The sequence below is a fragment of the Amblyomma americanum genome, chromosome 1, assembly GCF_052857255.1.
Source record: "Amblyomma americanum isolate KBUSLIRL-KWMA chromosome 1, ASM5285725v1, whole genome shotgun sequence".
Taxonomy (NCBI): domain Eukaryota; kingdom Metazoa; phylum Arthropoda; class Arachnida; order Ixodida; family Ixodidae; genus Amblyomma; species Amblyomma americanum.
The window spans coordinates 245,723,013-245,746,449 of record NC_135497.1 but is presented as its reverse complement, the minus strand read 5'-3'; the positions used below and the strand labels follow the sequence as shown (position 1 = coordinate 245,746,449).

The window sequence follows — 23,437 nt, the reverse complement described above, 5'->3', positions numbered from 1 at the left end:
TCCTGCAGTAAGAGCTTCGCCACACAACATAAATGTTTTTTGAGTGGTTGGCTTCAGTGTAATCCATTAGTGTAGTATGGTGAATGGGTACGCCTGACTCAAAACTACCGGCTGCTGCAGAAAGCCGGGTATTCACGGAGCGTATAGGCGCCAACACTAGCATATCTAAGACGCCCAACAGGGCTATCGCATGTGAAACGCAAAATGGGCCTGCCACTTTAGACCTCTCGGCCGCAAATGCCAATCAGCTTTCACTAATTAATGCGTTAATCTGGTAAGCTTAGATCATATAACTTTTTTCTCTCCAAGTTCCATCTAATAATCCGGATCTGCAGTCACTGTCTGGTCCACAGTTACACTGCCCGTATACCCGTGCCATCTGCCACTGTGATTGTTCCAGATGCCACGGTGATATATGGCTTAATTAGTTGCCGCTGGGTGCCGAACTCTTTACATGTAAGACGCGCTCGCTCTAATTGCGTCATTGTTCAACCAGGCGTATCGGCACAGACACAACAGCTGCGTGTAATCACTGCTAACGCCAGTTCCTCGTGGCGTGTTTTGCCCGTGACGCTGCGGAAAACCGTAGTATAAGGAGTGCCCAGGGGCTTTTGAGACTACTTACTGAACCAGCTGGCAGAGGCAGCAGTACTGTATACCTCGGTCGGACGCCCTCCGAGCGACAGCAGCTCGGCTCACATGACGATGCGCGGAGCGCAAGCTTATGTCCTGCTCCTCAGCAGATGCGGTGCGAGGGCTGCGTCGTTGGCTGCGCTCGAAAACAAGAGTGCAGCAAAATTCAGGTAAACGGAAAGCCACAATGAATTTCGGTTCGTAAACGCCAAGAAAAAACATACATACATCAAAAGTGGGTGAGTAGACAGACGGATAAAAGCGAGCGTGCCCATGGAATTTGGGATCTTTAAACAGTGCTGATCGATTGGGTGAAGTGTATGAACAAGGAAAAGCAAGTGCTGATCGATAATTATAGACTTTAGTGCACCTCTAACACCCCTAATGGTGTTATTCTATGTGCTCTCACAAAAACAACTGCATATTTATAATATGGTATAGAGTTGAGCCTTCAAAGCTCGAATACTTTCGCTGGAAGTGCAAAATATTAGGCAAATGAAAACTGCTGTCACTATCAGCAGAAACTCTAAAAAGTAAGGAATAAATACAATGGTGCATACACGACAGATGGGCATTGGGTCGCGAGTAAAAAGAATCAGCACAATGACGTCACCAGAACGGCGAATATCGCCACGCGGTTGGCGAGGCGCGGCGCCGTTCTCTACGAAGGCAACTGGCGCTTTCGTTATCGGCGTGTTCGTAACCACAGCGACGAGCGTTGCTATGGGATCAGGTGGAGGAATAAAGATGAATATCTTCTTGCCCTCAATTACATCGTCGCTTTGTCGTCCGCCTGTGCTGAGCGTGGCACTTTCGCAGCTGGAGCGCACTGAAACCTTAGCCTAATGGCTTACTCACCGAGAGCAAGCGTCAGTTACAGCGAGATTAAAACCGCTCGAGCTAACACAGAATGCTCTGAGACAAGTTCAGTTGTCAGTGACGCCACGTCTAAAAAACGAAATGATGATCATAGCCTAACTACAGTACATTAAACTGGTGGTCAGAAGGTAAGTTTATAATAACCGGGTAGAAAGTAGTCGTCCCGAGTCAACTGATTCAAATAAGCGACCATGGCCACCGACACGTTTTTTTTAAAACTTAAGCGCTCTCCAGGAGGCATCCTGTTTCCTGAGATGCAGCAAGACAACACTGTGAGGACTTTCCTTCGAGAAGGCACACTGAATGAAACGCAACAAAACTCCGTCGAGGATCGCTTTTCTCTGTATTTTTGCCCTTCACACGCAGGTATCATAAATAGTAATGAACTGCTGATCGAGCACCGCTTCGCACCGCACGAGTCATGATCAACTAGCGCGCGTTAGAACGCCTGAGTTGGTATTCTCGCGCAAGCCGCTAGTTAGGCAGGAATATTCTGGATTTGGGGAACTGTGAGCGCATGGCACCATTGTTCATGTGTCAAACTCGGCAGCCTCGAATCATTTTTTTTCCGCGTTAGTTCTTAGGGCTATGGCTCCGTTTATGCCGCGTCATTGTCCTTGTTGTAAAGCAGAATGAGCTGACGTCACGCATGCGTCATTGCAACGCATCAGGCTGATGGGCCAGAATACTGATCACTGATTAGTCTGAAAACAACGGATGACAGTTGCGGTCTCCGTCTCCCTCTACAGCCTCTTCTTCCCTCTCTTTCACTGTATCTGACCTGCCGAACGGCCCTCTTATATAGGGATCATGCTCGACCGTGCGTGACCTGCAGATGAACGCCCACCCCATCCCCACACATCTCCCCGACTCCACCTACGCACGCATCGACTGCTGACTGCATCTGGCTACTCCCACCCTGTCGCAAAAGGGCACCCCTTCCCAAAATGACAAAACCATTTCTGCATTTCCCCTCAAGCCCCCTGTCTAAGGAGTTAACGTCCCGTAGTTTTCTTTCTTTATTTGCACGTATTACAGGTTTAGACCCTGCTGTTTTTTGAAATCCGGGGCCGCAGCTGCCATCAGAAGCCCGTCGTCAGGCCTAACCGCAAGCTGCTAGCTTTTGCTCATCATGCAACACATGGTACCCCCATGTCATTACGTTCTTAAAAAGGTTTCTAGTATCGAGACGCCCGTTCTAAGCACAAGGCGTGAAAATGTAACTGTGCTTTGCTAATAAATCTGCTCACTTGTAAAATGTCATCTGGGGCCTGATTCTCGATATTCGCAAATTCGCCCAGAGCGGGGAGTACCCGTGTGTCCGTGACATATGCATCGGGGCGGCGCCAAAGTACGTAAACGCAGAATAAGATGACGAAAGTGCAAATAAAAAAAAATTAGGAAAAAATATATACTGTCGCCAACTACCTAGCACCGAGTGCAAAAAAACACCGATGCTCTAAAGATGTGCCTCAAGACAGCTGCTAATGGTGCTGAATGCGACGCGAAAGGCCCTGCAAGTTGGTCGCAATTCAAATAAAGGGCTTAGCGGTAATTATACTGCATGAAGCAATCTTTGCTACGCGGTCGCTGGTTCATCGGCATAAAGCGAGGAGACTTGGTGGCAGAGCGGCGCGTTTCAGCAGCGTTGCTCAGTTGTGGCCGCTTCTGTGTTCAGTCACCTCGCGTTATGAGACATTAGGGTTGCGGTAGCAACCCGTTCAGACGTCCGACAGCATCAAGCGCAATGAAGGGATGCCATATACAACAACTTTCCCGTTCCACAGCTCCTCCCAGGCTTTCACTTCAACGTTAAGAACCATAGATATTGATTAAGCGGTGTCGGCAACTTCGAGGCAACCGCTCTCACCTCACCGTCCAAAGCCATCGCGCAGCACGTCGCGTCGAATTATCGCCATATGCGGCGATTTCGTACATGTCAGGTCGGATCAGAGTCACGGAGAGACGAACTGGCGGAGAAACGGCTGGCTATCGGCTGCCGATCATAACCTCAACGCATCAGTGTAATTGGAAAGGTTAACCTCAATATGTCGTTTTCAGCGGTGTAGCGCGTGGGGTGGAACGGTGTAGTGCGCGCAGGAGATCGGTCTAAACAAGTGGGGCCTTAAACAGCGAGTGTTGGCTGCGAAAAAACTATGCTTAGCACGGCAATCCCATATAGATTTTAGGAATCCAGGTGCATCGAATTTAACGCTATCCTTGGTTACGCTTGCCACAGGCCGCATACGAAACACGTCTGCGATACGCGTGAAACGCAACGTTTCGAACAAGTATAGTGTCTTATAGTCAAATGCTTGAAATTCGAAAGCAAAACAGGAAGATATTCACTATATGAGGACTCATCCTTTGCTTTGTAAACTTTAAATATAAGGTGTGCCTGCATGCACACCTCACAAAAAATTTATACAGCACGACGCATATCCATTGTTTACAGTGGCAGGTACACTATTTTATTTAAAAAGGGCTCTCAAGAATGCTACTTGCTTTTCAATGTTTGGAAATGCCCTCAATCTTATTAATTCTGTCTGACATGAGCACATAGCACTTACCAAAAGCATTTTGGCAGCTACACTGCGCGTGTGATGCAAGTACGCACAAAAACGAGAGGTGAAACAAAGTTTGTCATGCACAGCCCTACAAGTCCTTTGCTGTAGAACAACTGCAATGTACCAACTGCAGCGGCAGGCAGCTCCTTTCAATGCAGCAAGACTCCTCACCTCGTAAAATGGAAAGGTTTACTATCAGGAAGGTGAAGTCGGCTTGAAAAAATATATTCACATATGCTACTAAACATTGGGGAAGGAGAGGAACATAGAGGAAGGTGAAGACCTATTACAATGGCTTTAATTTGTTACTGCTCAAAGACACTTCTCATGTGTGACAGCAGGGGCAGGGTTCAAGCAAAGTTCTGTTTTCATGACCATGGTTTTGGTGAGCAAAAAAACAGTTCAGGGATGAACAATAAGGAAAACGGTTCGAGTTCACGGTGGTAGCCCGCGGTAACTCGCCACTCTTCCATGGGCGCTCGACTGCTGATCCGGAGTTCCCGGGTTCGAACCCGACCGCGGCGGCTGCGTTTTTATGGAGGAAAAACGCTAAGGCGCCCGTGTGCTGTGCGATGTCAGTGCACGTTAAAGATCCCCAGGTGGTCGAAATTATTCCGGAGCCCTCCACTACGGACCTATTTGTTCCTCTCTTCTTTCACTCCCTCCTTTATCCCTTCCCTTCCGGCGCGGTTCAGGTGTCCAACGATATATGAGACAGATACTGCGCCATTTCCTTTCCACCAAAAACCAATTATTATTATTATTTTGAAACTTAGCCCCAGGCTTCGTTTTCAATTTTCTCGCGACGCTTGGCTCCGGTCAAACTGCCAGTTTCTCAAATTTGGCGCCACGCTTGGCTCCGCCCACTTCCGTTGTCTTCAAATTGGGCGCCACTTTTGCTTTGGCCCCGCCCACTTTTTGGACATGTTTGGCTGTAATTATTCAACTAAATAACGCACCTCAAGCCCCCATTTGGGTTGGTTTCGTTTATGGGGGTTTAACGTCCCAAAGCGTCTCAGGCGATGAGGGACGCCGTAGTGAACAGCTTCGGAAATTTCGACCACCTTGGGTTCTGTTTCGTGCACTGACATTGCACAGGACACGGGCCTCTAGAATTTCGCCTCCATAGAAATTCGACCGCCGCGGCCGGGATCGAACCCGCGTCTTTCGGGCTGGCAGCTGAGCGCCATAACCACTCAGCCACCGCGGCGGCTCAAGCCCCCATTTCCCATGCAAGACATTTTGATGCTCTGTCCGATGGTGCCATTCTTTGTCCCATATGCCCAATTCGTTTTTCAAATTTGGCGCCATGCTTGGCACCGCCCACTTCTGGTATTTTGAAATTTGGCGCCACTTTTGCTCAGGCCCGGCGCAACTTTTGGACATATTTAGCTGTAACTAATGAACTAATGAACCCACCTCAAACCCTTGACTTCCCGCACTAGATTTTTTGATGCTGTATCTGATGGTACCATTCTTTTTCACATAAACCCATTCGTTCGGACGTAATCGTGCGGACAAGCTCGTGATGACACGAAACCACAAACATAGCCATACAATGTTTTCGCATTTATAGAGGGCTAAGGGCATCTGTGAAAGGACAGAAAGAAGCGTCCACCAGATCATCGAAAATCAAGGAAGGCAAAATGCAGTGGCGAACAATAAGTCTCGTGCGTACAAAAGATTGCAGAGCAGAGAATATCTCCATCTGCAGTTCAGATGAAAAGAAGTATTAATAAAATATGGCAAGGCACATGCGTACAGTGAGGCCGGACTTAAATGCAAACATCCTCTATGAACAAAACTAAATACTCCATCTGCATGCTTTTCAGCTGCAGTATGCAACTAGCCTGATTCATGTTTCTGAGCAAAGGATCAAGCGAAGTACACATTTATAAACTCTTCCTAAATGGATATCTCACTGCAAAGTATAAAAGTAGACCATATGCACATTCACGATTCCTTCCGGCCTTACTGTACACAGCTGTCTGACTAAATATAGAGCATACAGCCCTTCACGAATTCCATAAGCACCTGCAACCACAGAACCCAGGCTTTCTTGTTTGTACACTCAACACAAAAAAAAAAGTTTTTTTGTTATACTACCAGATAATATCACCAGTGCTGTGTGGCATGTGGCACCAGCAGAAGTGTTAAGAAGCGACTTCGCCAGATGTGCAACTGTAGAAAAACGGTATGGAAAGCATGTGCACATCACAGTAACGGAGTGTTTTTTTGGTAACAAGACAAGCTGCTACGCCTAAGAGTAGTGAGGTATGTTTTTCGCCCACAGTGTACACTTTGTGGGAGGAAAGACAACTGAAGTTATTTATTTCATCACTGTCTTTCATGCATGCGGGAATACATTATGCAGCCTAATTGCAGTTCATTATCAAGTGCAACATCACATAGTGACTAGTATGGCTTGCACACAGAGCCATTACTTTTTCGACAGAGCTGCATTCTATAAACGTCAAAATGGCGAAGCCAACAGCCACTTTTGTTTAACAGTAAAATAGCAACATATTCATCATCGATGGCCCAGTCATACTAAGAGTGTAGAGGGTAAGGAGGTTGTCTGCAATTTTTCCTAAAATCACCAAACGGCATCACCAACTTCTAGGAAGCAATGTGCAAATGGCTGAGTCAGTGAAAGTTGGATCTAACGCAGTGCCACTGGGGGCACAGGCAGAGAGTAACCTTGTGTCACATGCATGCAAGGTTGACAGCCCAGGTAAAAAAAAGGATCCCATTTCAAATTTGATTACTGAGGTAGAAATCATATCCTGCCAGCTGGAAACCAATTAATTCCAGCTGCAAAATGTGTTTTGCAGCTTAGTTATTTACCCAGATATGTCCGACTGGATAAATTATAATTCCCGTTAACTCCAGCGGAATTATGTAGAATTTGTAGCTTTCCGTCAGGAGTACCCACTCTGACTAGAAAAGCTGGGAATGGTTAGCCTATGAAAACTCTGCCCAAGACTTGCAATTTCATCAGGAATTTAGTAACCATGAAACAATTGCCTGACTTTTCTCATAAGAAAAATAGTTCTTTGCTGTGTAACTACATGCAGCATGGAGGAAAAAAAGCTTATGAGGGAGCGCGACACCAAGCGGCCGGCCTTCGCAAGCCAAGCGCTGGTGAAGCCGTTCCCTCCCCCGTTTTTTCGCTCTCCCAGTCAGTACTTGGTATTTTGGTGTAGGTATGTCTTAGTGCGCGCGTCTGCGCGGCCCGTGGCGCAGCCGTCTACAGCGAGGAAGTTCATCTACAATCAGTCTGCCGCCCTACTCCGCGCATGCGCGCCCAGCGGCGCTATATATCACCGCACGCTATCACGTGCGTGGTCACAGGGGGGCGGGGGGCGACCGAGTCCCTTCTTTTTAATGCATTTTTACTTTTTACGACTAGGATTCAAAGGTCTCGCCGGATGAGCCCTCCTCAGTTTTTTTTTTCCTCCATGTCTCAAACGCTGTTCATTTTAGGTGTGCCCTTATGAAGCCAATTCAGTGCATTGTGCAATGAAAACAAGACTTTTATAAGCTTAGTTTTGGCATCACTTAAATACCTGTTAAACTGCGGCGGCCTAATGCCGTATAAACCAGCGTTACAATAACTCATTCGCATGATTCGGGTAGTTTGCGGCACGGCTAAATTATGGCGGCTAATTCGCAGTTCCCGGGTTCGAACCCAGCCGCGGCGGCTGCGTTTCGATGGAGGCGAAACGCTAAGGAGCCCGTGTGCTGTGCGATATCAGTGCACGGTAAAGATCCCCAGGTGGTCGAAATTATTGCAGAGCGCTCCACTACGGAACCTCTCTTCCTTTCTTCTTTCACTCCCCCCTTTATCCCTTCCCTTACGGCGCGATTCAGGTCTCCAACGTTATATGATACAGATACTGCTCCATTTCCTTTCCCCAAAAACCAATAAAAAAATAAAAACATCGCTACCTCCTTTATCCCTTCCCTTACGGTGCGGTTCAGGGGTCCAAAGATATGAGACAGATACTGCGCCATTTCCTTTCCCCAAAAACCAACTATATTAAAATAGTTAATATTAAACACCCCGCCGTGGAAGCTCAGTGGTTAGAGTGCTCGGCTACCGATCCGGAGTTACTGGGTTCGAACCCGACCGCGGCTGCTGCGTTTCAATCGAAGGGAAACGCTAAGGCGCCCGTTTGCTGTGCGATGTCAGTGCACATAAAAGATCCCCAGGTGTCGAAATAATTCTGGAGCCCTCCACTACGGCACCTCTTTCTTCCTTTCTTCTTTCACTCCGCCGCCGCGGTGGCTGAGTGGTTATGGCGCTCGGCTGCTGGCCCGTAAGACGTGGGTTCGATCCAGGCCGCGGCGGTCGAATTTTGATGGAGGCGTAATTCTAGAGGCCTGTGTATTGTGCGATGGAAGTGCACGTTAAAGGGGCTGCGAAACACGGCTTGAACGGATAATGGTTGCACTTAAAATGAATTCTTTATGTCCCACAGATGCTGACTAAAAAAGAATTACGAGAATCGATGCATACGAACGGAAGTCATTCAATGAAGAAATTTCAAAATGCAAGCAAACAAAATGGTGCCCTCAGCTCGATTTTCCCGCAGCTTCCCATTCCCATTTCACTCTCCCGCGGACGACACTTAATGCGACCAATAAAAAAACAGCCTATATGAGCGCGTGGCGGAAGTTTACACTCCATGGTTGTCTGTTCTTCGTAACTCGTTCATGCCAAAGCTGGCAGCGCCGTTTGCATGGTTACAACAATCATGTGAACGCCCAGCTGACTCAGCGATGCTTCATCGTCACGTCGACGGCGCAGAAGGGAAAACTGACCAGTGACGCTCCTTACTTATGGATCCGAACTCGAGCGCGAGATACTGCGACGGTGTGACGGCCTGCGCAAGATATCAGGCACATTTAGCATTGCACGCACAGCTACTGCTTACCGCCTACAATCGCCCGTCGCTCCTAGCGCGCTGGTTGGTCACGGCGAACAAGGATCGCGCGCTGTTGACGGCAGCGTGGCGCCATCTGGCGCCGCCGTCTGGTGATCCTCCACAAGCTGACGATGCGCACTGTCCGCTAAATGTGAAACGAACGCATCCTTCCTTGTGACCGAAACGAACGCTTATAGAGTGCAATGGCTCGATCGGATCGGTTCCGCAAAGCCACTCTCAGATACATAGAGAGTAGCCATCAACGTTGAGTGCTAGGTCGTAGGATGTTTACAGAGAGGCGCAAAGTCCTTCGATGCAAGAAGTAGCCTGAGTCTGGTGGTGTATTTTTGTTTTACTCAATTGGTTTACAGCGCTTTTATCTAAGGCAAACAAGTTTCTTTTGTTAATGTAATATAAAATACAAGCTTGACAAAACGTATCTTTAGTTATTAACACAAATTGCTGTATATTTACTTTTGTCATAAGTGATGTCATAAGTGATGTCATATACGCTGCTAAAAACCGCCACTGTATGGTGACACAGTCAGGGCCACGAGTTTGCTTTTGCGAGCTAATTAAAATAATAAAAACCAGTATACGCGGTACGACCGATGCCAATAACATCACTATGAGTCATTCTATGCAACCAACAGGCAAAACAATGCACTGAAAATGCATTTCGGAGCCTCTAAAGAACGACCGAAGTGGTCGAAATTTCGGCAGCCCTTCACTACGGTGTATCTCGTGCAGCACGCGTGCGAGGTGGCCATGACCAGTGGAGCCCTGGAATGAGGGACCACCCTTGCTAAGGAGCCCCCGACGGCGGCGGCGGCTGCGGCAAGCGCCAAGACGCAGCTGCAAGGAGACTCTCCGGAACTGACCAAAAGAATTCAATAAAGTTTTTCATTCATCTCATAGCCTGAGTCGTTTTGGGACTTTAAACCCCCTTAAACCTAAACCATCTTTCATTCCCTCCTTTATCCTTTCCGTTACAGCGCGGTTCAGGTTTCCGCGATATGTGAGACAGATGCCGCGCCATTTCCTTTCCATAAAAACCAAATTTCATTTCCATTTTTGCCAATGGTGGCACAGTGTATATATGGCGAAAGGTCAGTTTGACATCACTCCATAATACGGGCAAATCACTTTTTTCTCGTGATATTATTGCAGTCAGATTTCAGGAAGCGGCTAATAATTGTATGCAACTGCTTTCTCCAAATTGGCAAGTCGAGCACATGTGTTTTCATCCGTACGGCCTGTAGCTTCTTTTAACGCAACAGCGTTAAGGAGCTCGTGTGTCGCAGAAAAGCCGGTGTCGTCGGCGTCTTTGGCCGTGAGCGAAAAATGGCGCATCTTATTGGAGACATGAACCGCGCCGTAAGAGAAGGGTTTTTCCTTCGCTTACAGTGCGAGAATTGTGAGGCAGGCGTCATTTCCTTTCCTTAAAACCAATTTTCATTTCAATTTCCTTCCCTTACGGCCCTTTACGGGTGTCCACCGAGATATGTGAGACACGCGTCCTTTCCTTAAATTGTCCAACGGGCCACGCGTCGCGCCGAACAGGCGTTGGCGTTCTCTGGACTCCTAGGCAGCGCTGCAATACGCTGTCGCCTCTCACTATTAAAGACGAAGATTAAGCGTCCTCCAAAATTTTGCTCATCATAATCATACATAATTACCAGCTGGGCACCAAGAATAGCGCTGCTAAATATCTATTTTCGACGCCAGGTCAATTTCACGTCGACGCGAAAAGAGCGTCTGTAACTGGCGGCAAGTGACGCACACGGTGACACTGACTGACACATCTGAGAGCCAATCAGAGAGGCAACATGGCACCGACAGGTGAATGTGAACATCGAGATTCGGGCAAATAAATACTTTTCTGAAATAGAGCTGGTGGGACCTGCATGTCGCCCGCCTGAACCTTAACACGCGCCCTGACCGAAGGTATTGAATACAGGGTTCGGAGAAGCAGCCTAGGAGTATATCCTGCAAGTGTATCAAAGCCATTCGGGAGAGAAAAGGCATAGAAGCCAACTCACCGTGCAGGTAGTGGGGGAAGGCTGACGGCTGTGACCGGCTGCGTGCATTTCTGCGCAGGCGCTTCTCGGAGCTTAAGCATCTCTTCGCCTTTGTCAGGGAGGTGGTGGTGGTCGCCACCAGCGTCTTGTCTTCCGTTGGTGCTGCGTGTCCCCGAGGCGACGAAGCGCTTGGCGAGCTCGGCGTCCGGTGGCTGCCCAGATGGAAGTGCGGCACAGGTTGCGATGTTCCGGCAGCTCTTGATCTCACAGCAGCGGTCAGCTCCTTGGCCAAGGTTGTTCTGCATCGCAAGCTGGAGTCCAGAACCGCTTTGATGGAGCTCAACAGCGGACTGCTCGCGAGAGACGGTGTGGACGCACCAAGCTTCGCGGTGCCTCATGAAGGAACGGCTCTAAAGAAAAGATGGCGTGCGTTCGATGTCTCGTGCCGCTCGAGCGCAGAGAGCTCGAGCAGCCGACAAGAGCTGATAATGATGATATCTTAGGGCATAATGGCACATACCCACGGCGGTGTATTGGCTCGAGAAGTAGGGAGACCTCGAGACATTTTTCTTGTACTTCCAGTTTGTTTTGCGCGTGCACAAGAGAACATGCAGGCAATATTTCGGGGATAGCTCGCGATTAAATACAGTGAGGGCATTCATTTCATGTCTACCTTGGCGGAACCTGGTCGTCGGTGACGTCCGCGGGCTTTTGCCAGGCCATGATAGAAGAAGGCCTTTTTTTAAAAGCCAGAACGTCATTCAATGAAAGTTAAAAACATTAAGATGGAGATGAGCAAGAGAAGCAGCTCGAAAGTATACAAAGGATTTTATAGGAGTTCCACTAAGGAAGAGGCGAAAACAGAGGAAAAAGGGGATGCTTGCAGATCCTGGTTTGCCATTGCGATGAGCTCTGTGAATTTTTGTGCTAGCACAAAATCCTTGTTTTCATGTGAGGTTGAAAAAAGATTTAAAAGAGGAAGAATATTAGACAAAGCAAAAGAATGCGTTCAAGATTCAATGCACACAATTTCGATTTCGCAGCTTCCGACACCCGACGCTTGTTGGCCTGCTTATGTGGACACAGCTAGAAGTAACGGCGCTGCAGTCGTGCTTTTCTACACACCTCGCGCGTCGTCTGCTACACCTCCGCAACGACAAGCAGCGCCGCGCCCATAGCTGCACGGCACAACAGTACACACAATAACTTTGAAAATAACATGATAATAAACAAGGAGCGCTTCTCGTCTTACGTGTTGTGTGTGTCATGCCGTCCAAGCACTTTAGTTTCTCACTATGATTTTCGTCGGTTATAGCAATTCACACCATCGGATGTAACGACAACACTGTTTTAGTGTACAAGCATCGAGCTGTGCCCTGTCATGCCACATGCTGATGACACGAACCCGAGGCGCTGCAAAGGCAGGAGATCGACCAGTGCTCTTGGGGTTCCTTGTCTTTAAATTCTGAGTTCTGCCTTCAGTGCCAGGACTCTTCTCTTTCTTCTCCCTCGCAGAAGTTGTCCCTAGTATCTGCTCCCATTTATTATGTGGCTGTCATCGTGAGGTGGTGTGAAAAAATTATTATCAGTGGCGTCATTTCTGTTGCCTCTTGTGCAGCCGGGCGCAAAGCAGGATGGCATGTGTAACACTCACTTGAAGTCACCAAGTGCACAGATTTCAGCACAAGGAGGTTTTCATTCACTACGAGCACCTTGCACGCAAAAACTAGCCTGAAAATCTGACTAGCCTGTCGTAACTGCAACTTCCGCGACTGCAGTCTGTGCACGTTAAAGATCCCCATGTGGTCGAAATTATTACGGAGCCCTCCACTACGGCACTTCTTTCTTCCTTCTCTTGTCCCTCCTTTCTTTCTTTCCTTACTGCGCAGTTGAGGCGTCCACCGAGATGTGAGTCAGTTACTGCGCCATTTCCTTTCCTCGAAATCCAATTTTCAATTTTAATTTCAATTACTAATCACACGCGCAACCTGTACACCATTCTTACTGTGTAAATAGACTGTCTATATTACCTCTACCCAGATCCTTTCTTCCTGTTCCCCTTCGCCACTTTCATTTCATTTCTCATTCTGCCTGCTATCCTTTAATTCCGCTGCCCCAGCTCAACCCGCCGCGGTGGCTCAGTGGTTAGGGCGCTCGACTTTTGATCCGGAGTAACCGGGTTCGAACCCGACCGCGGCGGCTGCGTTTTTTTGGAGGAAAAACGCTAAGGCGCCCGTGTGCTGTGCGAAAGATCCCCAGGTGGTCGAAATTATTCCGGAGCCCTCCACTACGGACCTCTTTGTTCCTCTCTTCTTTCACTCCCTCCTTTATCCCTTCGCTTAAGGCGCGGTTCAGGTGTCCAACGATATATGAGACAGATACTGCGCCATTTCCTTTCCACCAAAAACCAATTATTATTATTATTATTATGCCCCAGCTCAGGTGCTTGAGCTTCGATGGCTGATGCCGGGGCTAGCAAAAACCTTATCCTACCATTTGATAAATATTTTAATAAACCACTACTACTACTAATTGCGAAGGCATTCACTACGGCACCTTTTTCTTCCTTTCTACTTTCAATAGCTGTTTTCTCCCTTCCCTTACAGCGTGTTTCGGGCGTCCACCGAGAATTGTGAGATAGCTACTGCGCCATTTCCTTTCCTAAAAAAATTTGCTGGTGGGTTAGTTCAGGTTAACACTGGTCGAAAGCGAAAACCTCCATCTCCATGGCTACGTTTGTGGTCGAGCGACGGGCGGCCTCCACGGCAGGCGCCACATCGAACACACCTAGCGTTACGCTGAACGCATCACAGTGCAGTGGCGTTTTATAATAACAATTTATAATAAATGGTTTTTAGGGAAAGGAAATAGCGCAGTATCTGTCTCATATAACGGCGGACACCTGAACCGCGCCGTAAGGGTAGGGATAAGGGAGGGAGTGAAAGAAGAAAGGAAGAAAGGTGCCGTAGTAGAGGGCTCCGGAATAATTTCGACCACTTGGGGATCTTTAACGTGCACTGACATCGCAAAGCGCATGGGCGCCTTAGCGTTCTGCCTCCATAAAAACGCAGCCGCTGTGGTCGGTTTGGAACCCGGGAACTCCGGATCAGTAGCCGAGCGCACTAACCCCTGAGCCACCGTGGCGGGTGGCGTTTTATGCAAGACCCATTTTGATGCCTTGAGCACGCGATTCCAGCAGAGGCTTTTCCGCTCCGCTCGGTCAAGGTGCATGACGTCACGGAGGGAGTAGGCAGCACACCTAATGGTGGCTGCCGATATGGGGCACCGCGGCCTTCGACCACTGAGGCGATCGCCGCACCCGACGTGCCGCCGCAACAAGGAAACAGCTGATGAAGTTGCGATAGCGCTCGGTTGCGTTGGAACGGAAGCGAATTATATAATTAGCGAAAAGGAAACGACTGTGTATAATTTTGGAAAGGGCAGGATCTCACCGGAAGCGAAGGTGCGATATGACTAACTGGGACCAATTCGTGTAGCCTTTCTTTGTGATGTTCGTGTTGGCGTCGGATGGGAAATTTTGGCGAAAGGTGGTCCAATTGGGGATGTGTGCTTGTGTGGGGCTTGTCGAAACGTCGAGCAAGGGTGGGCTACTTCCCTGGCTTATCGCATCTATCAAAATTGTAGCCGAGACTCCGATCCTGCGCACCGAGCTATTAGTTGGGCTCCAGGTCACCAAGGCCTCCACGGAAACGAAGCAGCCGACGCCGCCGCCCGCGCGCTCTCTCTCCGGGCGTTTCCCTCGGGACCCGACGATGACCAGGACTCCGATTTCAATCCGGTTTACACTTTTAAGGAAATATGCGATTACTACAAATCCACCCACCAAACTCTTCCCACTCCTTGCAAAGGGCTGGGGAAGGCCAACGAGCGGGTACTCCTGCTCCTGCTCACTAACACGATGCTGTGCCCGGCAACTCTAAAGCATTTCAATCCTCAATTCGACGGGCGGTGCTCTCACTGTGGGGAGGTGTCGGACACCTACCACATGGTGTGGGCCTGCCAGCAGAACCCATCCCTACCCCCTATCCCAAACCCCACCCGAGAGGACTGGGAGGCGACCCTGTCTGGCTGCTGCACCCTCCAGGCCCAATGGGCCTTAACGCAGCGTGCCCGGGCTGCGGCACCCGCCAATGGGGTGCCTGACTAGGCATCCCCACCTAGTGGTTGTAAGGGCGTGACCCTTCAGGTCACGGACCCCAACACCTCTCTCTATAATTAATAAATGTTTTTACCACCACCACCACCGGAAGCGGCAGCGGATGCGGCTCCTGAAGCGGCCAAAGCGAGACTCTCTATACTCCAACTGCGCTTGACGCGAGAACGAGGAACGCGGTGTGACGTCATACCAAACGGCGGCGGCGAGCCGCGCGGTTTGACATCATGCCAGATGGTGCGGCGAGCGCTCGAAGCAGAGTAACAATCTGACATATTTCGGTGGACACCCGAATCGCGCCGTAAAGGAAGGGATAAAGGAGGGCGGGAAAGAAGAAAGAAAACATAAAATGAAAAGTTGGATTTTGGGGAAAACCGCGGCGATGCGCAGCGACGGAACTCCTGTGGCTTGGTGCTACTAGTGGCGCGTGCGCAGTAGCGACTAGGGAGGAAGAGAGAGAGTAATATCCGCAGCAATACGCGCGTGGGGACGTCATATGCCTCCCCGGAGCACCGCTACGGCGAAATCGCAAGTTCGCGGCCAGAAAAGCTTTCGCTTTAAATGTAGCCTAATTCTGACTCCCGTAGACGCGTCCGTTCCTTGCAACGACGCGGCTCCTAATTACTTTTAGGTCCTGATTTCAAGTTAGTCCCTATCTCTAATACCTTTCCAAGAATTCTGGTTTCAAATGCTGTTTATTGTCCTCCATTTAAAAAATAAATAAAATTGTAATCTACAGATATTTGTGACCTTTTGTTCATTTTACGCAGGCTCTTCAATTTATTTTCAATTGAATAAGCTTTACACGTTAAGCAGCTTTTTAATGCTTCTGGTGTTAATATTTCAGTTATGTGTGTAGGTTAGTAACTGACATTTGTGATAATCCAGTGCTATTTGTAGCGGTGGTCTGTGTAATTCAGTGTTTTCGAACATCCAATGGAATGAATGTAAGTCGCATGCACAAGCTAAATTGCGAACAGTGTTTTGAGGACGTGCTAGTAACAAAGTTCTGTGAAGTGCCTAAAACTGCAGTCTCGGAAAAAAATGCCTAAGAAAATTACACTGCTACGTTGCACTATGAAGGTAAAATCCAAGAACTATATTTTTGTTCGAAAATAACACCACAGTCACAAGCTATATGCTATGTTTTTGTGTAATCCTTACTGCGAATCTTTCTTCTTTTATCAACTTTGAGGACTTATAGACCGGATAAAGATAGTGCTCGAAAAATATTTTCAATGCGCGAGTGTAGCACGGAATTCGAAATTTTCTTTAAAAAGGTTCATTATGGACTGCAAAAATAAGTGACCGTAATGAACGGATTTTAAGGATACAATATACAAATGCATTATTTTTAAAAACTTCTAAAGGCATAGAGATAGCAAACATTATTTGTCCAATGTGGAGCTTTCCGCAAGTGGCTTGTGTACCATTCAGGTTCTTTAACTTCAGGGATTTGGTTTTTTGACCACAGTGAAGAGATGGTATATTTTACGAGAAGAGAAGATGAAAAAGTGTGTTGCAGGAATTTGGCACCTAGAAACGTTACCACGGTCTCGCTTTCAGTTTCATTGCCGGTCGTCTCCCCAACTCTGCTTTTCTTGCCCATTCCAAACCACCCCGTCAAGATACTTTCCGCTAGCGCCGGAGTCATGGTTTGTGTATTTTTTACAGAAGTGCCGTACACACAGCAGAGTCAGATTAAAGACGTTTCCTTGCAGCCGCCGCTGGTCTCGTTTTGTTTCCGCGATGTACGGAAGTACCCTGCAACGTGACTGCGACGTCGTGTGTATGTATCGCGCCACGATCGTGCAACCCAAGCATCCAGGAGGAGGTGAAGACAGCGGTCCGATGCACTTTGTATCCAGCGTTTTTCCCTGTTCCTTACAGTACTACTTCGTAACGGCATGGACGGAACGGGGCCAGTTGTTATATCTCAACATTGAAGTTCGATTGGGCTTTGTTCGTGATTACAAAGCGCATTCGAACCTGATTATAGTCATTAACGAACTAGCACCGTTCCGCCTATATAGTTAGTAGTTCTAGTACCCCTGTAGGAAAGAGCAAAAATGCAATATGGAAAAACGAACCGGTGTCATCACCTCCTCCTCCTGGATGCCGGCGTTGCGAAATCTTGGCGCCTGCATACAGACGACACTGCAGCCACCGCTCAGCGTATCGGCGCAGTTGAAACCTCCCATTGCTAACCGGAAGTGCTTCGTATTTTCTGGTGTAAAAATCTACACCAAATATGCTCCCATTGTCAACCGCAAGTGCTAGTATTTTTTGGTGTAAATATCTACACCAAATCTGCTCCCTTCGCCAACCGTAAGTCCTTCATATTTTGGGGGGTTGAAATCTACCCCAAGTCTAATGGTGTATATCGAACCTCGATTTGAGAGGTCGCTAGAGGACAAGCTAAAAACACCATCTGCATTGATTTGTGTTTAGTGTGTAATCACTTTTTCTCTAAATGATAGTAACCAACAGCACAATATTGAGAACCTCTACATGACGGCAAATACCGGTGCTAGCGGCGAGGTTCCCTTCGTTAAAGAGCAAGAACGAACTGGCTGTAGAGGAGCATCGTGAGAGATCATGTCGCTACCACAGCCGGGTGACCACCGTCCTCTACGGCAATTCTCGCCCCGAGAAGTATCACGTGAACACTCTGTAGGCACTCCCCACCGTGTCACATGGCGCCGGAACTACACCGAACTCGGCGGCTTCTTCCAATTTTTCCTTCAAGTTGTTAATTTTCAAGAGCAGTTGTTTTTTAAAGTTGTATTCGCTGGTCGAACTTCAAAAAACAACTCCTCTTGAAAATTAACTTTGAACATATATTGGAGGGGGCACTTAAGCTCCTCCTTAAGGGTATGACGCGATAGCGTTAAGGGGGCGTTAATTCTCATGTGTGCGGGATTAGTCATTCTCGACTTTACATTCACAGATCCCTGGGAATGCGCATACCACTCGCGGCGCAGGGATTGCAGCGGTTAAGTCATGCACCACTGCCCTGCGATGGCAGGTGCTTCCACCGGTGGCGCTTTTGCGACGCAGGCCGCCCTTACTGAGCAAGCTCTAGCGACCTGTCATTAATTTAACTGCCACCTGCCGCGGTGGTGGTGAGTTGGCTCACAATCCAGTGGGCAGGTTGAGATAACACGACAAGGTCACGTGACCTAGGTGGCCGAATTAGGTTGCTTCTCCGGTGATTTTTCGCTCACAGCGCCGACGCTGATGACGCCAGATTTTCTACGGAACTGGAGCCTTAACGCTATCACGTTAGCATATTGAGCAATTGAGCTTCAGTGGTTCATTTTAGCCTCAGTAAATATGTGCCGTGGCAATAACCTTTCGAAGGCAAATAACGCAAGAATAATCAATTAATATTCTGTAGTTTTTCAATTACTATTTTGTGGCTATAATTGACCACTGTAATCAGTTATATTTCAGTTGGAGCAACGCTAATTGCCATAGGTTGCTTATTTTCTGTAATGTGTTCAAGATAACCTACGACTAGCACCGAAAACTCCTAAATGTTGGCTTCTACCGCGTTCGTGAAACCGGTCATGAGTATGCAAACATTGTTTAGTTCCCACAATCAGTTACTAACAAACACAATGTACCTAGAGAGGCTTCAACGAAAAGTAGTAAGGCTCAACCATGACAAACACAAATATTCAGGTTCTCTTACCAACCTTGCAGCCTTCTCTAATCATTATCTAAGGCGAGCAAAGATTGTCTTAAGTTTTTATTCTTGTTGCTACACAATCTTTAGAACATAATACCGCTGAAATATGTGTCTCTTTCAAAGTTATGGCAAACAGGACATAAACACGAGCATACACTGAACGAATGCTCATGTCGTACCGAGACCTTCAAGCATTAATTTTCAGCTTTAGTCCTACGCAAATTAAACCAACTGGATTCATACATCACCAGCTCAATTTCCCCTTTTAACCTCAAGGCAATGGAATCTGTCCCAAAGCGGTAACCCGGTGATCGTCGTCCATCCTTCCAGCCGGTAGTGCAACCTGTTCACGTTCCATCCCCATGTAATTTTCATTTTGTTTTCGTGCATGTGCGTGTCCTGCTCGAAGAGGCCATCTTTTTTATTTTTGTTGGCTTGTTCATTGATACAGATGTAAAATAATATACCTGCTGAACTAACTGCTACCCTGAACCACCATTATTACATTATGAAATTAGGATTGTTTTCCAGCGCAGGGTTTTGAGTTTGATGTTATTGAATGTTAACCTGCTATTTCCTTTGTTATAATTCTTGACTACTTTATTTCTAATATGTAATTATGATGCATTTTTGGTTACTCTCAACTCAAAGTACGACTGATTGCCCACCTGTGATGGTCTCAGAATGAGACTTGCAGTATTGGAAATAAAAAAAATAAATAAATAAAAATATTGATGTCATTTAGATGTCCGAAAGGTTCTCACTGCGCCTGTTTGCAGATACATTTTGAGCGACGGAACGCAAAGCAGGGATCAGGGAGACTACAGCGATTGTCTAGCACCGCCATACAGAAAGACACACATTAAACAATTGCACCCGCTGCTATGTGCAGCTGAACGCGGGGCATACACTTGCTCGAAGTGGCCTTGTGAGACACCGTCTTAACTCCCCTTCCCCCTCCTCCAGCCATCCCCTTTCATACCTTCACCATTTTCAAATGCGACTTCCTCCAGAGCTGCCAGAAAAATGATCATCATCATGACGGACATCGCATATGTGTAGTACGAGAGCACGCACACCATGTATAGGGGGAACTCACAACGCTCCTCGTGTGGCTGTATTTTAGATTTCTCTAATCTATGAATTCAGGTGCAACGAGGCACTGTTCCGTCAATTTTCTCACTGATGGCTAATAACTAGCACGACAAAGTTCATTTTCGTAATTTCTGTCACATCTTATTGCGACAAGAAGGCCTCGTTTTCCATGCGGCCTGGGTTAATCCCTGAATGCCATGTAGTGAAAGGTCAAGCTGGCTTTGTAGCGGACGTTGCGCATTCTCCGGAGAAGGCTCTGCCGACGGACATCCCAAATCCACGCCATTTACAAACTCCGCCGCACATCATCGGAGCCGTAAGGGCAAAAACTCCGCCTAACAGCCCGAAAGCAAAATGCATCGGGCGAGGTATAATATCTGGCATGCACCTTTGTAACGTAGCCCAAGATTGTGTTTTTTTTTTGATGTCCCAGGCGTAAAATTCTGTCTTTTTGAAAATGCGCTTTGAGATTTTCAGGACGGCGCTAAATGATAACTGCGCATTCATATCTATCAATGCAGGTCTCCACATTTTGAGCGGGCATGCACCTATCTCTATCGTTGCAAGCAGTCAGAGTACAAGTTGGAAATTACAGCCTTTACAGTGCCTAATACTTTTTACATGTCCAGGAAAGAAAATAACTTTGTTCATGCCTGTCACTGAATCTTTTCGGAGCACGACTGAACGTTCACTGCAAGCAGAAGCCACCGCTGATGTGCACGCGTATACTTACTGCCGCGTTTCGTTTAGCTTCGTCGCATTTTCGGAATAAAACGGCGCCTTGAAGAGGCATCCAAGGAAGCAGCGTCTTGAAGTCCGCGGCAAGCGTTCCCACCTGGCAATCCTTCACGGACACCCTGCAACTGTCTTTCCCGAAGCTCATCTGCGCGTCGTTGCGGCCCCGGAAGCGAAGAGCGCGTGCGTGGTCTTTGGTACGCTGGCTGTACCAGGCGTTCACGTTGTTGCACACGAAGGTAAACTTCCGGTACTCGCCAGTGCTCAGGAGGCTGAGGAAGCGCAGCTGCACGTCCCCCACGGTTCGGTTGCGCAGCCGGAAGCCACCTTTCAGGCTGCTGAACCACGAGGACGCGTTGCTGGCAGCGGAGGCGGACGCTGGTTTAGGAAACATTGCAATCATACGCGCTGCCTTCAGAGGCTCTGATAAGTTGTCGCGTGCAAAGTTAGCCGCTCAAGAATTGTTTATTTCACAACTTTCGGCATTTAGCTGGCAACACTCGGCTTCGCATCCCTCGGTAGGCACGGGGCCTATTATATTTATTCCTTTCGTGTTGCCGAACATACTCTTTGTACATACAGGGTGATTTTATTAACCTTTGGATATTTTTTTTTTTTTTTGGGGGGGGGGGGGGTTGAAGAACTGTGAAAGATACATCGGTGCGGTCTGTTAAGCTAGATTGTACAGCAAGATTGACACTGTGTACCTCACAAGGATCAATAGTTCGAACGATTAATTGGCTCCAATAAAATCATTAGCTTCTTGCTTTTTTTTTTAATTTTAGGAGTCAAGATTATGCTGCGAAGTTGATAGCTGTCAGCATCAAAGGTGAGCCCTGTTTGTAAATATTCTTAATCTGCAAACGTGGTTTCAAATATCCAACGTGAAAATATAAATTTTAAAGCTCGTTGAGTTGGTATTCCCCCCATGTTTTGATGCATAAGAAATGCTAGAGACGCAATTGTATCAGTGCGCAATGCGGAAAAGCCAACTCAACAAGCTTTCAAATGCGTATTTTGGACATAGACTATTTCGAAACACGCTGCCTTTCCAGAATATTCATAAACGCAGCTCACCTTAGATGCTGACGGACATCAATTTTGCAATATAATCTTGGCTCCTAAAATAAAAGATAAAAAAGTTTATTCGTTAGTGTTAGTTTACTAATATGTTAAAAACTGAAATATACGCTCTGACATAAACCCTTTTGGTCGGGAATGTCTAGTCGGGAATAATGAGCCACTTCACACATTGTTTCTATTTTTTTAGGGGCCAGCTATAGCTCTAAATGACTGTCTTTTCTGCTTCTCGCTTTTTCCTGCAATTTTTTTCTTTGCACGTTCTTTGTCACCACTACCAAAGAAAAGGGCCCAAGATGAAACCTTTGCATTTACGTTATCTTGGTCTCCTTGCGATAAGAAGGCCGTCTTCAAATACCACAATGTTCGGTCCGGCTATGAGAGGCACATTCGTTTATCTCGCACACCGAAACAATTTCGCCGCACACATATCGCGGAAGAAGAAAAATAACTGTCCGTTATTCTGAAAAAAATGATCCCTTGGATAGAAGGCGAACGAGAATTAACCTGATAAAACTACTCAAAGAAAGGCCATGGTTATGCGCTGCACTGGCCAACACACTTCTCCGGCCGACCCACCTGGACAAGCGCGCCGAGTCCGTGTCCCCGTCGACGAACACGCAGGTCTCTCCGCCGGCGCGCATGCCACAGAAGACGCGCACTGCGTCGTCTGGCACGCCCCAGTTGGGGTCCACCCAGTGCCACCCATCAGATGAGTCTGGATGCGCGAGCCACGGGTCGCGGCACGATCGAGACGGGTTGGGCCTGGAGCCCAAGAGGCGCCGGATCTGCTCTATCTCGGGCCGCAAGATGTACACTTTAGCGAAGATGTGCGTCAACGTTCGGCTGATTTTTTTCGTACGCCACTACGTCCACTGGCTCCGCGGCGGCCGTAGAGTTCTTGTCATCGTCGTCATTGCCGTCGTCTCAAGTGATGACCGCGTAGTCTTCTTCCGTGCTGGCGTTGTCTACTTTTTCGAGGCTACGTGTGAACCTCTTGTGCAGGTCCCTCTGCAACAGAATCTCTGGGGGAATCTGAGCGCCTTCACCCGGCGGACCCTGAGAATCACGCACGCGATGCGAGTTATGAAGGAATCACGGTATCTAGTTTGACTAACCTGTCCGTTACACTGAGTGCCGTACAGAGTGCCTGTTCAAGGCTCTTTGTTCGCACCTCCAAACTTGTCCCTATGCTTGAAAATAACAGTCTGATTGCATAGGATTTGACTCCCGCGTGCTGCAACGTACGTGAAGAGAGAGACATACTTCTTACACACGCACCGTATTCACTAATTCGCAGCGGTCATTACTGAAAGATGTGTGAACAACCCTGAGACCAGGTCGATTATCTTTCTGCTCCGACAAGAACGCAGATCCTGGGTACTTGTTCCCACAGTGCAGCATGCTGCAACGTGGTGTTTGTGCGGTGCTGTGGACTTCACGTTCTCCAGGAAAGTGCGCTCACTTCACAGCATTATATGTTCATGAACATCGTGAAGTTTGGTTTCACGATTACTTTCAAGGTTTGCCGACACAAAGTTCAGCAGAATGCGGCTATTTCCTTATTTTCAACCTACAGGTGACACTGCCTGTTTCATCATAGTGGGATCATCACCAAGACAGATGTA

The 23,437-nt window shown here is 47.8% G+C and overlaps 1 protein-coding gene across 1 annotated transcript in view; it reads right to left on the bottom strand.

The window, feature by feature from the left end:
• Positions 1–23,437, bottom strand: part of LOC144116469 (uncharacterized) — a 51,199-nt gene that overhangs the window by 27,590 nt on the left and 172 nt on the right. Inside the window, exons 2-3 of the mRNA XM_077651196.1 lie at positions 22,389–22,626; positions 20,830–21,088 (exon numbers count right to left, since the gene is read on the bottom strand). Coding sequence (XP_077507322.1) covers positions 20,830–21,088; positions 22,389–22,626 — 497 coding nt within the window. The remainder of the gene's footprint in view (positions 1–20,829; positions 21,089–22,388; positions 22,627–23,437) is intronic.